Source organism: Anomaloglossus baeobatrachus, chromosome 4 (genome assembly GCF_048569485.1).
Source record: "Anomaloglossus baeobatrachus isolate aAnoBae1 chromosome 4, aAnoBae1.hap1, whole genome shotgun sequence".
NCBI lineage: Eukaryota > Metazoa > Chordata > Amphibia > Anura > Aromobatidae > Anomaloglossus > Anomaloglossus baeobatrachus.
In genome coordinates this window covers 212489613-212505508 of record NC_134356.1, presented here as the reverse complement: position 1 = coordinate 212505508, position 15896 = coordinate 212489613, and the positions used below count along the sequence as shown (strand labels likewise).

The 15896-nt window shown below is 41.1% G+C and overlaps 2 protein-coding genes across 2 annotated transcripts in view; one reads left to right on the top strand and one right to left on the bottom strand.

Annotated features, from left to right (window-relative positions):
- HK3 (hexokinase 3) overlaps positions 1 to 15896 on the bottom strand; it is a 204989-nt gene that overhangs the window by 135217 nt on the left and 53876 nt on the right. The gene's annotated exons all lie outside the window — the stretch shown is intronic.
- LOC142301373 (uncharacterized) lies at positions 4159 to 12977 on the top strand. Its single transcript, XM_075342362.1, has 2 exons — positions 4159 to 4207; positions 9444 to 12977. The coding sequence occupies exon 2, from the start codon at positions 9450 to 9452 to the stop codon at positions 12093 to 12095; it is 2646 nt and encodes an 881-aa protein (XP_075198477.1). The 5' UTR covers positions 4159 to 4207; positions 9444 to 9449; the 3' UTR covers positions 12096 to 12977.

Genomic DNA, 15896 nt, shown 5'->3' with positions numbered 1-15896 from the left:
ACCAATGATATATGTATTGCCAAAAATTCACAATTTTTTTTACTAACCCACTAGGTTGTCAATAGTTTCATTAGAGTGGTGACATATTTAGATAAAATACTAAACCCTTTGGCTAAAAAACAAATCACCATTTTATAATTTTTTTATTTAATGCAAGAAGTTAATGTTAATTGTAAAGTTATTTTGGCCTCATTGATGTAATCTCTAGTGATGGGCGAATACTAAAATATTTGGGTTCAGATTATTTTTCTCGAATATTTCACACTATTTGTGTATTCTTCACGAATAACAAATTTAATGCAAGTAAATGGGAAAGTCAAATAATCTTCCGGCAGACCCTCCCAGGATGTCTGGCAAGGCTGTAAAAAAGCTGAAATGGATGGAAACGTGCTGAAATTGATTAGGAACAGCATGGAGAAGATGCCTGGATACATATCTGAAGCACAGGTCGCTTATGGGCACAATGTTGTCAGAGTATTATGCCACCTTGACGTGCGGTCTCTTGCCTATTTGTTATAACCAGAGCACGTAAAGTAGACTGCCATGTGCTTTATCTTTGCAGGTTATCAAAAATAGAGGTTCCCTAACACTATTTAAAAAAATAAATAAATATTTAAAATAAATAATTAAAAAACAATGTGGGCTCCTGCCCATTTTTGATAACCAGCGCAGATATTCTCAGACTGGGAAGGTCCATGGTTATTGGGCCCTCCCTTACCGTCAAATAGCAGCCTGTAGCAAACCCCACAATTGGCACATACAGTACATTAGATGTGCCAATTGTGGCGCTTTACACTGCTCATCCCGATTACAATGGTCTGACTGCCTGTCAGGGCCGGCGTCAGCACCCGGCATACCCGGGCAAATGCCGGGGCCCTGGAGAGCTGGGGGGGGCCCACTTGGCCCCGTCACTTCACCTGCCCGCTGGCCCTGCCCACTCTCCTTCAGTTCTGCTGCCCCCGGGCCGAGTTCCGGGGACCGCAGTCCTCGGCAGGAACATGTGGCTGCCGTCCGCACACATCCCACCAACATCACCGCACACATCCCGAAATTACCGCACACATCCCGACATCACCGCACACATCCCGACATCACCGCACACATCCCGACATCACCACACACATCCCGACTTTACCGCACACACCCCGACATTACCGCACACATCCCAACATCACCACACACATCCCGACATTACCGCACACATCCCGACATTACCGCACACATCCCCGACATCCCCGCACACATCCCGACAATACAGCCCTCATCATCACCGCACACACACCGGCACTACCGCACCCATCATCCACACACACACACACACACACACACAGGCATTACCTCAGTGACGTCCCCGCTAACAGCGCGATTCACTTCAGTTGCTGCGTGGAGCTCACAGGAGCGGCGGTGTTTTACTGCAGCTCCTGTCAGCTTCATGTAGCAGAGCTGGATGCGGAACCTCGTGTGGATTACGCCGGACCTGGAGGGGTATTTGGGGATTTTAATAAAGTGGTGAAAGAGGGTGGTTTTTTTTGTCTTTTTTTCCAATATGATTCCAATAGGATTTTTTCAGGTGTATGTGTATATTTACTTTCACTTACAGGTTAATCATGGAAGGTATCTCGGGGAGACGCCTGCCATGATTAACCTAGGACTTAGTGGCAGCTATGGGCTGCTGACATTAACTCCTTATTACCTCGATTGCCACCGCACCAGGGCAATTCGGGATGAGCCGGGTTGAGTCCCGGGACTGTCGCATCTAATGAATGCGGCAATTCCGGCCGGCTGCTGGCTTATATTTTTAGGCTGGGGGGCTCCCCATAACATGGGGCTCCCCATCCTGAGAATACCAGCCTTCAGCCATGTGGCTTTACCTTGGCTGGTATCAAAATTCGGGGGGACCGCACGCCGTTTTTTTTAAATTATTTATTTATTTTACTACACGATCTAGACCCGCCCACCGGCGGCTGTGATTGGTTGCAGTGAGACAGCTGTAACAGTGTGGGGGCGGGTCTGACTGCACCCAATCATAGGCGCCGGTGGGCAGTGGAAGCAGTGAATACGAGATTGAATAATGGGTGGCCAGCTTTTTCAAAAGAAGAAAAGCCGCCGGAGCAGTGTGTGTCTGTATGTATGCAGAGCTGTGTGTGTGTCTGTATGTATGCAGAAGAGCTGTGTGTGTGTCTATGTATTCAGCAGAGCTGTGCCTGTATGTATGTATGCAGCAGAGCAGTATGTCTGTGTCTGTATGTATGTATGTATGCAGCAGCGTGTGTGTCTGTCCGTATGTATCCAGCAGAGCAGTGTGTGTCTGTATGCAGCAGAGCCGTGTGTGCCTGTCTGTAGGCATGTATGATGTGTATCTATGTATGTCAGTGTATATGACTGTATAGATTTGTCTGTTTATATGTATTTTGTGAGTTTGTCTTTAAATATGTATATGTACGTATCTGTGTATGTGTGTGTGTGTCTGCATGTTTATGGGGCCCACTGGGACTCTTCCGCCCGGGGCCCACAAAAACCTGGAGCCGGCCCTGCTGCCTGTGATGGTTGCAGCGCAGTCCAACAGTCTGGCACTAGTTCCACTTGAGGTGACTTCTGAGAGTTCTCATGGGAAATCCAAGAACCTTAAAGGCTCTTTTAGAGGCTCCTGTATGGTTTCCTGGCCTTACAGATGCCGAGTGACCCAGTGGCTGTGAACTCTGGTAATCTTTAGGTAACTTTAGGGAGCCCGTAAGGTTCCTAGAGTTCCCAGCTGGTGAGATACCTAGAAGATGTGAACTCTATTAAGGCCTGGAGGCTGTGAGCTCTGGTAAGAGATGACAGCCTCCAGATTTTCCAACAGCTGGGAACCCCAGGAACCTTAAAGGCTCCTATAAAGTTACCAGGTTGACAGCTGCCACAAGACCCAAAGGCTGGGAATTCCAGTAACCTTAAAGTCTAGCTTAAAGGCTACATTAAGGTTTCTGGGCCTCACAACTACGAAACTTGTGGACACTGCTGCTACCATGTCACATAGTCTGACAGCTCGGCACTGAGTTTACTTGAGGTCACAGCTGATGTCTCACACAGATGGTGTAAAAGAGTGAGTTTATGGAGATTGATTCATAGACTGGATTACATATATTCATAAATATATGTATATTTCGCCCATCCCTTTAAGGAGAGTCTGTAAGTTGGAAAATGCTAACCAAAAGTTTGAGATGGTAAGAACCAAACTCATCTGCTAGTTGTTCATCAAAGCCATCTGACATTGTTTGTCAAAGTTGTCAAAGTAGTGCTATATTCTGTTTGGAATGTTGGGCTAAGAGCTGAAATAGCCATGAGAAACGTTTTACTGTAAGTTACTGTTACACTGAGGTCAAAGCTCAGCGAGCCTCAAAGGGTTTCTATATATATATATAGATTGAAGTAGGTTTTGTTACAGGTCTCTAGTGCGCAGGTACACTTATTTCGCGGGTAAAACGTACCACGTGACATGATGTAATGCTCAACCTAAAATAAGGATAGTTAGTTTTTGTGTTACCATGTAAAGAGATAAGGACAATCCAGAGGAGGGGTTTTGGGTTATAAAAGAAGCCCACACTTCAAAGGTTGAGGAGAAGGAGGGAGAGGCAGAAGGTGACAGGAGTAAGACGGACCCATCCGACCAGACCATCTACAGATCATCCCGAGACGACTTACACACTACAGCGATGTAAGAGATATGAACTGTTATTTTTTCTATCTGTCTCCATCTATTAACTCAAGCCAAGACAGTTATTTTTCTCTAATGACTGTAACCCTCCAACTCTTATCTGAATAAATTCATAATATGTTTTTGACCTATCTTCGCTCCAATCATTATATATTGGCTATGCAGTTGTCGCCGTAAACCCATTATTTAACATTTGGCGAGCACCAGCCTGAATGATTGTGAAACACAGCTGTTTTCTGTGCAAGGTGATTTTTTTCACGCTGCCTATTCTTGCAGAAGGACTTTTTTTTTCTCACGTCATTCCCTGCCCTTTGTCCAAGAAGGGGGGTCTGTGAGTTTGTGAGTAATTTCTGTCCAAGTAATGCAGGCAAAGACGATACACTGTGTCCACATCAGAACCTAAGAGAGGGTTAACGTGACAAAGCTGCACGGAGGTCGTATGTGTCAAAGCCATTCCAGGACCATCCATCCATAAGACGGTTGAAGCCATTCAAGGACAAGCATCACATACTGGTGAGAAATGGAGTTTATTCATGATTATTCTAGTAACTGTCATGTAGAGTATTCGTTTGATCATACACATAGTGACGCACAGTTATGGTCAAATCTGTACCGGCAATGTGAACTTGAGAATTCTAAGCTAGATAAAAAGTTTTTTACTATAAATCGGTTACAGAAAAAGATACAGAATGTATTGGGTATGGTATACACTTACAATTCCATGGTGGGTGGGGCACAGCCATATGCACACACTATCTGTATGGTGACTGACACACCCATAACAACAGGCACGCCCAATACAACAGACACACACGTCACAGATTCAGAAACAACAGATTGTCCAAATTGTTCGATATTAGCAGAACATATCGAACATCTGGAGGATCAGTTGGAAACAAGAGCAGATTTAATATCAAAACTACGGAAAGATATTAAATATGTATCTGTTAATACGAGACAGAACAAGACAGAAGCTTCAGGTTCAGACATCCCGGACAGGCTGGATACGGCCGAGGACGAGAGTCTGAATGAGGGGGAACTTCGGAAAAAGAAGTTACATGATAAGGCCGCCCGTCTTAACATTAAAATCCATGACCAATTAATGAAAATCATTAAAGACATACCGAAATATGATGATAAAATGGACGCCTTCCATAATGCGGACATTTTTGAGTCACATTCCGATAAATATAATCTAACAAATGAACAGAGAAACAAGATTTATAGGGTATGGCTTCCCTCCCACATGGCAAAAAGGTTACAAGCAACACCTAGGACAGACGAACACAATGACCTGATCCATGACACAAAGGAAGATAGGCTGAGACAGTTAATTCTCTTTACCACAGGAGAGACTACCCCAACAGTCGAATTGTTAGAAAACCTTAAGACACACATACAGGAGGATCCGTTTGTCTTCCTAGTGAAATTCGAGCAAGGATATCGTTTGATAATGGAAATCGGATCTGATCAAGAACCGCCTTCCATGATCAAGGCCTTTGTTAAAAAGTTTAAATATTTGGACCCTGCTTCATTCGAAATAGCTTCTAGGATGGAAAGTCTACAAGAGGTCACATCATTTATTGATAGAATACGTAGACGAATGAAGCAAAATCAGGTAAAATCAAAAATAGCCATGATAGAAGGGACCACTGACACATTAGTATCCCAGGAAAAACAGATCAAAAACAACAAAAGACCGGTGTTGAATTCTAAAAACAAGAATTCAGGGGGGGGTAACAGGAAAAGCACAATTCATTGCTTTTTCTGCGGCCAACCCGGACACCTGAAGTGGGAATGCAAGAAATTCCTGAGGGCGGGAGTTGAGGAAAGGCTGGGTAAGGAGAATGGACTGATGCCAAACACATCCAGTGCCCCTCCCCCATCTTCAGCACCTCCACCTTCATACACGCCCACTCGTACTGACAACAGAAATAACCAATCACCATATACGCCCACTCATACTGACAACAGAAATAACCAATCACCATATGCACCTCTGACCAGACAGATAAGGGAAATGTCCATACAGGGATTGGATGGAAGGGGCAAGACACCTGCTGCTCTTCTCCCTTCTCCATCCTCCTGACTAGCAAAGCCGGTCCCCAGGCTGCATCCACTGGAATTCGTCACTCGAGTTTCAATGGATAGCTGTGGTCGACCATTTTTAAAGGTAAATCTTGAAGGTCAGGAAGTAACATTTCTCCTTGATACAGGTGCGCAATTGAGTGTCACAAATGTTGATTTACATTTAAAGCCAGATTCCCCTGTATGCACAATTGTTGGTTTCAGTGGTAAAAATGGAACAAAGGTGACTTTAGCGCAGGATGTTTCTTTGGAAATACCTGGTTTTTTGAAAACGAAAATGGATATTTGGTGTTGTCAGGATACTGAGAATATAATTGGCACTGATTTTATGGAAAAGCATGGCTGGATTATTGATTTGGGTAACAAAACAGTATGGAAAGATTCTAACGGTTGTAAGGCGGTAGTTATTGATCCAAATGAGTATAGTCATGTCGGGACCATTTGTTTGAACGATGTAGTGTCAGCAGATCATCTGTGGCCTGAAACTGGTGGTGACGAAGTATTGACTGAGTTAGTACAACGGTTTCCTTCTTTATGGGCTCAGTACAGGAATGAGGTTGGAACAATGAAGGATGTAATTGTCAAAATTGAAGGTCGAGACCCACCTCCACAGCGTCAGTATAAGTTGCCTCCGGAGTCAGTTGCTCCGATGTCGAAGATTATACAGGAATTGTTGGCTCAAGGTGTGATACGTAAGGCAAATTCTGTCTGTAACAATCCATTGTGGTGTGTTCTGAAAAGCGATGGTAGCTATAGGATGTTGTTGGACTTGAGGATGTTCAATAAGTGTACTCCCAATGTAGCACCGATTGTAGCTGATACACACGACATGATGTCGAGATTGGATGCTAAGGCAAGGTATTTCTCAGTGTTGGATATCAGTAATGGTTTTTTCAGTATACCGATTGAGCAAAGTTGCCAATATCGATTTGCATTCAACCACCTCGATCAGCAATTTGTATGCTGTAGGCTTCCTCAGGGGGCTAGTATGTCGCCAAGCATTTTTCATCAGGCGCTAGCGAACGTTTTGTCGAAATTTTCTCGTCCGGAATGTTTATTGCAATATGTGGACGATATCTTGTTGAGCACGGAGGATGAGGAGATGCACGTGATCTTGCTTGCAGAATTGTTTGAGCTGCTGCATGATGCAGGTTTAAAACTGAATACCAAAAAGGTCAAGCTGATGCAGACTGAGGTCAGGTTTTTAGGAGTTCTGCTAAGTCCAGGTACACGGCGACCCCTACAGGACAGAATAGAGGCAATTGCATCTCTTCCACTTCCAACATCACACAAGGCACTAAGACATTTTTTAGGACTTGTAAATTACTCAAGGGATTTCATTGAAAATTTTGCTGACAAAGCCAGACCTTTGTATGATCTTTTAAAAGGTGACAATGATGATTATTTTGGTCCCTGGAGTGTTGAACAGGAAAAAGCCTTCACACAATTGAAACATGATCTACAACACGCACCTGCGTTAAGTATGGTGGAAAAGAACGCACCTTTTGCGCTTCAAGCACACACTTCAGAGACAAGTATCTCTGTGGTTTTGCTGCAGCTGCAAGGGGGGGAATGGAGAATCTTGGGGTACTTCTCTAAGCTTCTCTCACCTGTTGAGAGGGGGTTTGAGGTGTGCGCAAGACACCTGGTGGGAGTGTATTTTGCGATAAAAATCACTCAACACATCATCGGGTTCCAAAAGGTTATTCTCCAAACGCCACATTCCACACTGAAACTTCTCTTTGAGAAAAACATCCCAGGTGTGTCAAATCAGAGATTTGCCCATTGGTTGCTCTCATTGTCTCCAAATCAAATTGAGGTAGATTATAAGGCCAAGTATGTTCTTCCTCAATTGATGCAGTATGAAGGACAAACCCATGATTGCATAGAAACGTTCCATGAACCAAGTCCATCTCTCTTCAGACGACAGTCGGAAGATGCAGATGAACCTGTGTTTGTAGACGGTTCTAGATTTTTCCTGGAAGGACATTATCACACAGGATATGGAATTTTCTATTCCAAGCGAGGACAAGTGGTAAAACACAAGTTACCAAGTCATTTCTCAGCTCAAAGGGCAGAGATAGAAGCGGTAAGAATGGTCCTACAGCTGAATGAAGCTGATGATCAAACTCCAATGGTAATCTACAGTGATAGCTCCTATGTTGTCAGATCCCTAACCGATTACCTGCCTGTTTGGGAAAGGAGAGGCTACGTGGACTCGTCCAACAAAGCCTTGGTGCATCGCGATACGCTAGAATCAATTTTTGAGATGGCATCTAGGGCCCCAAATAGATTTGCTATAGTGAAAGTCGCTGCACATCAAAGATCTGATGATGAGTTATCTGTAGGTAATGCTACCGCAGATGCTCTAGCCAAAGAAGCTGCCCTGACAGGAGAGGAAGTGTTTGACTCTGAACCTTCTGAGATTTCAGCGGTTCAAAGAACAGACACGTACATACCTTCATTTGCAGAAGAACAGAGAAAAGATCCTTCTCTTGTTATTTTTCTGGATGATCCAAAACCTCCTTTCATCTGTGAAAATGGGGTTTTGTGTCACAGTTCAAATGAAGAATTGCGTCCAGTTGTACCAAAACATCTACAGGTAGAATTCACTCGATACAACCATGAGAGTTTAGGTCACTTGGGACAACAGAAATTGTTAGTCATTCTCAAGGAGAAATTTTATTGGGAAAAAATGGACGAAACAGTTCAAAGTGTTGTACTATCATGTCTCATTTGTGCCCAAATAAATCCAAGACCTAAAGGACAGAAGCCACCACTTCTACGGATCGCACCTGCAGATGGTCCATGGTCTACACTGCAGATAGACTATATTGGTCCTTTACCCTCAGGTAAACATGGTCTCAGGTATGCATTGATTGTGGTAGATGTGTTCTCAAAATGGGTAGAAATATTACCTGTTAGGAAAGATGATGCTTTGTCCACAGCAAGGGAATTGGTACAACATGTCTTTTGTACTTGGGGGATCCCAAGGATGATTACCTCCGATCGAGGTAGCCACTTCAGAGGTAAAATCATGCAAACTGCTTGTGCTATTCTAGGGGCGCGACAGCAATTTCATGTCCCCTATCATCCACAATCTGCGGGAATTGTGGAAAGAATGAATAGGACAATCAAGTCCAGAATTGCAAAGATGCTTTTGGACAAAGGTAACACTTGGGTTGACAAGGTTCCTTTCATACTGATGAGTATAAGAGGTTCAATCTCTTCTACAACTCAATTCACTCCGTTTGAGTTGATGACGGGAAGAAAAATGCCATTGTGGTTTCCACATGAGCCATTTTTATCCACTCCACAAAAAGATGCTATCTCAAGGTCCCAATGGTTGAGATCGCTACAGGAGAACCTGAAAGCGATTCTGCCATATGCGGCATCAAGAATGCAGAAAATGGAGCCACCCTATGAGTCCAAATTCAAGAAAGGTGCTCTAGTGATGATCAAAACCTTTCGCAAGAGTGGTCCATGGGAGTGTAATTGGGAAGGTCCTTTTGAAGTCCTTGAGACTATGGGACAAGTCATGATTCTTGTGCACCGAGTGTCAAATGTGGTAAAAAAGACCCGGAAAACACAAAAAGTGTGGGTTCACGTTGACCAGTGCAAAATATTTGTGACAAAATAATGATACTGCATTTCTTTCCAGGAAGAAATGGATTCCTATACGAACTGGAATAAAGAACCTAAAGACTGTGAAGGAAAGATGACATCAAGCCTTCTGGAGAAAGAACATCTTCCCAAGCTCAAGACAAGCTTCTACGTGATGGGATCTACGTTCCTGCTGCTTTGCTTTATTTTCGTCATTGTTTCCATGTTACATCAAGGAACAATCGCCAATGATGTGAATGAACAGACTAGAGAGATTCAACATTCTCGAAGACCAAGAGGATCAGATACACGGAACTTACTGACAGAGGACATCACGGACAATTCTGTGGAGATAACAGGAAATATCTGCATGGGATATGGAACAAAATGTTGCATTGAATTACATTTCATACACGACACAGACATAATATTACATGCGATTGCAGGACCTAAAACTAGATTCACACAATTACAAGGAGAATATGTACACAATAATAAAACGGGTACATGGGAATGTTCTCCTACAGATGTACTATACTGGAACATAGAGATCAGAGGTGATGAACCTGCTGTATGGTCCGGTGATATTACAAATGACATGATTGCAAAGGGAAAGTTTGGAAGATCCAAAACAGAAATTTTGTTAAAAACTCAGGTTTTTGGGAAAATTCTGGATCCTTCTTTACTCTCCATCACAGAAGGAGATAAAGATTGGGTCAAAACATGGAATTTCCAGATAACACGGGAACCTGTGCAAGTTCAGGTATCTGTAGTGTTTACCGTTACTAACACTATAGTTCCGGAAATAAGGGTTTCACCACAGACAGTACATAATAAAGTAAATACATTTCCCATAATGTTAAAATGTAACACAAGGTTGAAATTGCCTTCTGAGTCTTTGTTGACATGGACCAAAAATTCATCGTTTTTGGGAAGTTTTTTAAACAGTCCAACTAATGTCATTCACAGAGGTCAGATTGGTAATATCAGGTGGATGGATGATACTTTCATTTTTTCCATAGAGAATCCATCTTCCAGGGACTCTGGAATTTACCAGTGTTGCGTTGAAACAAAGACACATTACAGACATTGTAAAGACGTTAGTGTGAATATTTGGTCAGCAGCAGATAGTGCATGCACAGACACGAGGTTCATGCCGTCTTCTCCTTTCCAAATTAATCAATTTCAGTCCAAGTCCTTATTAAGGGATGGAGAATTTATGACAATGGTGTGGACTTTCAATATGTCTCATTGGAAGATCTCTACCAGGTTTCCTCAGTGTCAATCACATCTCATAAACATGGAGATGGGGATAGAACAATGGTTTGGGAAAAGAACAGCTCAGACTAGGAGTAAGAGAGGAGTGTTAGAAGGAATTCTGGGAGGAATTGGGACAGTGGGAAGTCTGACTAATGCCATGAATATGCAGACACTTAAGTCAGATTTGGATAATATTGGTTTTATTGGAGGAAAAGGTGTAAAGGTTCAGAAGAGTCTGAATCAACTTCTTGAAAAGATGGTAATGAATACAGCTGCTGTACTAGGCTCTTCCGTGTCACATCTACAGGATGCTACATTAGCTCTCGTGGAAAGCACACACGAAACACAAGTGGCTAAAGCGTGCCTGGAGATACAGGTAGAGTACTCTTCTAATTTAAAGTTGATTGCACAAGCTTTACAGAGTGGAATTACTCCACTGGGAATACTGCGAAATTTACCTGTAGAGTATGATTTTGCATTGAATCATACGGATTTGTGGGTAAATAAGTGGTTAGGATGTGAACGAAACATTTGTGTTGGCACATCACTAATCCCGGTGATTGGAAGAGAAGGAACTATTGTTCCTGTTACAGTTTTGGGTATACCTGTGAGCAACACACAACAAGTGTTCTATCAACTGCAGTACACAGATTTTGCATTTGATGGAGTGAACACTGAACAAGTAGACATTTCTTCATGTTTGCATTTTGTTTCTAAGGTGATGTGTTTACCTGGACAGGATAAGGTGATTTATCATTCATGTTTTCATAATCATTCTTCTTGTCATGCGAGAATAGAGACTGTACAGACACTACATGATCTGGTGACTCCAGTAAGTCCAACTAAGATATGTTTTCAGGTCATGTCTGAGACAGAGAAGGTTTCTGTTTACTATTCTGCTTGTGTACATAAGGAAAACCTACCTATGGGTTTGTATTGTATAGAAGGAGATGTGAGATCTCTTTCAAAGAAGGAAGTAAGTTTTAATATCACTTCTATAGGAAAGAGAAATTTAACGGCATTTCCGATACAATTCAATTTATCACAGATAAATGATTTTCCTTGGGATATGTGGACAAGTGAAATAAAGAAAGACAAGGGTTTGTTAGATTTATTAACGAAACAGTTAAAGGAAGCAGAAATTATATTCAGACATGAACAAGGTGAATTAAGTGATATTGAACACGAATGGAATGGAATGTCAGGTAGAACTTGGTGGAAGAGTTTTAGTAAATCTGTACATTCCTGGTCTCAGTCATCTTTTCAGTCAGCGGTTGGTAATGTTTTATTTAATCCCATCATAATCATATTTTTATTAGTTTTGATGTGTATTATATATCAAGTTTTTGTGATGTGTAGAATTCAGAAGATATATAGGAACATAAAAATAGAAATGAAAAAGGAAGATAACATTCTTAGAGGAATGTTAAATCGCAAGATGACTTTTTGACAGAAAGTTGCAGATTGGTTTATCAAGTCAAATATTGGACTAGAATTTCCAACAAGAATGTATGTGATACGAATGATGACACGATTGAGTTAGGGTTTCCCGGGGTTCATCAAACTTCCATATAAGGGGGGACTGTAAAAGAGTGAGTTTATGGAGATTGATTCATAGACTGGATTACATATATTCATAAATATATGTATATTTCGCCCATCCCTTTAAGGAGAGTCTGTAAGTTGGAAAATGCTAACCAAAAGTTTGAGATGGTAAGAACCAAACTCATCTGCTAGTTGTTCATCAAAGCCATCTGACATTGTTTGTCAAAGTTGTCAAAGTAGTGCTATATTCTGTTTGGAATGTTGGGCTAAGAGCTGAAATAGCCATGAGAAACGTTTTACTGTAAGTTACTGTTACACTGAGGTCAAAGCTCAGCGAGCCTCAAAGGGTTTCTATATATATATATAGATTGAAGTAGGTTTTGTTACAGGTCTCTAGTGCGCAGGTACACTTATTTCGCGGGTAAAACGTACCACGTGACATGATGTAATGCTCAACCTAAAATAAGGATAGTTAGTTTTTGTGTTACCATGTAAAGAGATAAGGACAATCCAGAGGAGGGGTTTTGGGTTATAAAAGAAGCCCACACTTCAAAGGTTGAGGAGAAGGAGGGAGAGGCAGAAGGTGACAGGAGTAAGACGGACCCATCCGACCAGACCATCTACAGATCATCCCGAGACGACTTACACACTACAGCGATGTAAGAGATATGAACTGTTATTTTTTTCTATCTGTCTCCATCTATTAACTCAAGCCAAGACAGTTATTTTTCTCTAATGACTGTAACCCTCCAACTCTTATCTGAATAAATTCATAATATGTTTTTGACCTATCTTCGCTCCAATCATTATATACTGGCTATGCAGTTGTCGCCGTAAACCCATTATTTAACAGATGGTACCATAGGAACCACCAGAAGTGATCTCTGGTGAACTCAGTGCCGGATTGTTGGACTGCGCAGCCACTGGTTATCATATGTAGTTTTTTTATTATTTACTTAAATAGAAAAAATAAAAAAATGTCTTGCCTCTATTTTGAAAGTCAAGGATTTATTATTATTATCCATTTAAACACAAATTTTAAATGGATAATAATAAATCTTTGACTTTCAAAATAGAGGCAAGACTTTTTTTTATTTTTTCTATAGTCATCGCGGCACTGGAGGAGGGCCTTGCCTATGTATCTCACCATTTAGGGAATGTTCTGAGATGGTGGAGGTACATTGACAACATCTTCCTCTGGTGAACAGAAACAGAAGTTGCATTACAATTAATGATACAAATGAATTCTCTCTAGTAAGCTGTAAGTACAATTCTTGTATGTGTTTGTCTCTTAAATAATAGTAGATTATTGACCTCTCTTATTGTAAAACCAATTGATAAAAAGGATTTACTACATTATAGTAGCCACCATCAAACATGTATCATTGCCATACAGTATGGACCTATCAGTTTTTAAGGGTTAAAAGAAGAATAAATTAGGAGAAAAATCTACCAAACACGATGAGTGACCTCACAAAGAATGTTAAACACAAGGAAATAAACTTTATTTTTCCCACAAGCATTTGGCTTTCAGTGATTGAGGTGGCAGCGGTGTGGCTTAAGTAACCCCTCAGTGTATAGTAAGCGGTGGCTGTAGCTGCTCCTCCTGCACTGACTGAGCACCGGCTCGAATGATGACAGGTATCTCACTCAAAACATTGAGTGGACTGTGAATGAAATGTAGTGCGTTTTTCCATGAACCAACAGTGCACTTTTGAGCTCATTGATGTAAAAGGTCCAGTGAAGTCCATATTCTCCTATACGTAAATCACAGAGTGTTCAGTCCTTTCTACAAAAAAGGCTGACCACATGCCATCATGTCCCAAAAGGCAGTAGAAACCATTAAGTGCTACGGCAACAACTGCACTGCCAGCAATTTGACCAGATGGGAGTTCAGTGGTCACTTAAGTAGATGACTGAGAGTATATGTTTGTCTCTTGGCCACAAAATCAGTCATGGCTATCTGATGGTGTGAGGGGGAAGCAAGGCAGGAATCTAAACACAACAAGCAGTGGATGATGATGATATTGTGCAGGTGCAACTTGAGGATGCAGGATGGCAACTAGAAAAATTACTGTGAGCAGAATGGCTAGGAAAACAGTGTAACTTTTGCTGATACCAATTTATATCATCACATCAGCAAGTGATGCTGCTTTATGTGATGATGGTAAGTCAGCGTTCCTAAAAAGTTTCAGCAGGTTCGTCCATGGCTAATTTTTTCTCCAAAAAACCTGCATACGAAAAATGATTAACTAGCAAGCCACATGGAATATAAATTCTATCTCCCTCTCCTGCTTTCTATCCCTTGCTCTCTATTTCTCTCTTTCACTTTTATACACTCTACTACTATCCACCTCCTGGTATCTGCTCTATGTCATGTGATGTGATAGTTACAAGGTATTGTGTGGAAGCATTACCGGTTGTGCCTAAAGTCATGTAATCCTTCTCTGGCTGATACAGTTTTCTGCAATATGTAAAATGTTGGATCACTTCCACCTGGACATGTATTTTCTTGCATGTTGAAGTTGGCACCCTTTACTCTATTTTTACCATGCCAATAGTGGCCATATACAGTAGTATTCAGCTCAGACTAGCATTTAAGTGTTTCCCAAAGAGTAGAGAGAAAGGAGCAGTCATTGGAATACAAATTTCTCAATTCTTCTCTCCTCTAACATCAGCTGTCAGGTAAGTTGGGAGGCCCCCATACACCTGAAATGGTTGGCCAATCCACTTAAAATCAACAAGGTTGGATGACGTTCATCTGTTTATGGGATTTAGACTTGCATCTTGCTTATAATTGAGCAGGTCTGTATATACGATATAATAAATGATCGTGATCTTGCCACATTCATATGTGATGATAGGAAAACTTACAAATCAATTGAAATGCTAATTTGTCAGTAATAGACGAACAGATTGACCATAATAAATGTATTGCGCTAGTAATCTTTGAAAGAGCTAAATAGCTTGGGATATTAAATCATGCTGACATATTCCCTTTAAGTTCTTCATTAATATTTACTTGTTTTGGGTAAGGACCCATACATAAAAAGAGGGCAAACTGAGAAGACATATTTTCATTGTGTATCACCAATGATCAACAAGGTTAACAAATAAGTAACGTGACAAGTAGGGAGTCAATCATTATATTACAATGTGCTGGGTACATAAGTCAATGTTGCTTACTGGTGTGCTTCAAGTGGTAAAAGGAAACAAAAGTGGGCAGTGAACAGAAGATGGTATCCATTTCCTGCATTCCTAAACCACTGTCAATGCCATTGTGGCAAGGTTGCATTTTTCTGTTCCTACGGCAACTGATAATTTTTAATTCATCTATTGCAATGTACAACAGCCTTATAAAGAAAAATGTTTTTGAAAACATATTTTGAAACAAGATGTCAAGATATATATATACATATATTCTGTATATATATATATATATATATATATATATATATATATATATATATATATATAGTGCTGGCCAAAAGTATTGGCACCCCTGCAATTCTGTCAGATAATACTCAGTTTCTTCTTGAAAATGATTGCAATCACAAATTCTTTGGCATTATTATCTTCATTTAATTTATCTTCAATGAAAAAAAATAAAAAAAATTGTCATAAAGCCAAACTGGATATAATTCCACACCAAACATAAAAAAGGGGGTGGACAAAAGTATTGGCACTGTTTGAAAAATCAGGTGAT

Excerpts from the sequence above, each read along its gene's own strand:
- LOC142301373 (XM_075342362.1), top strand. The coding sequence starts at position 9,450 with ATGGATTCCTATACGAACTGGAATAAAGAACCTAAAGACTGTGAAGGA.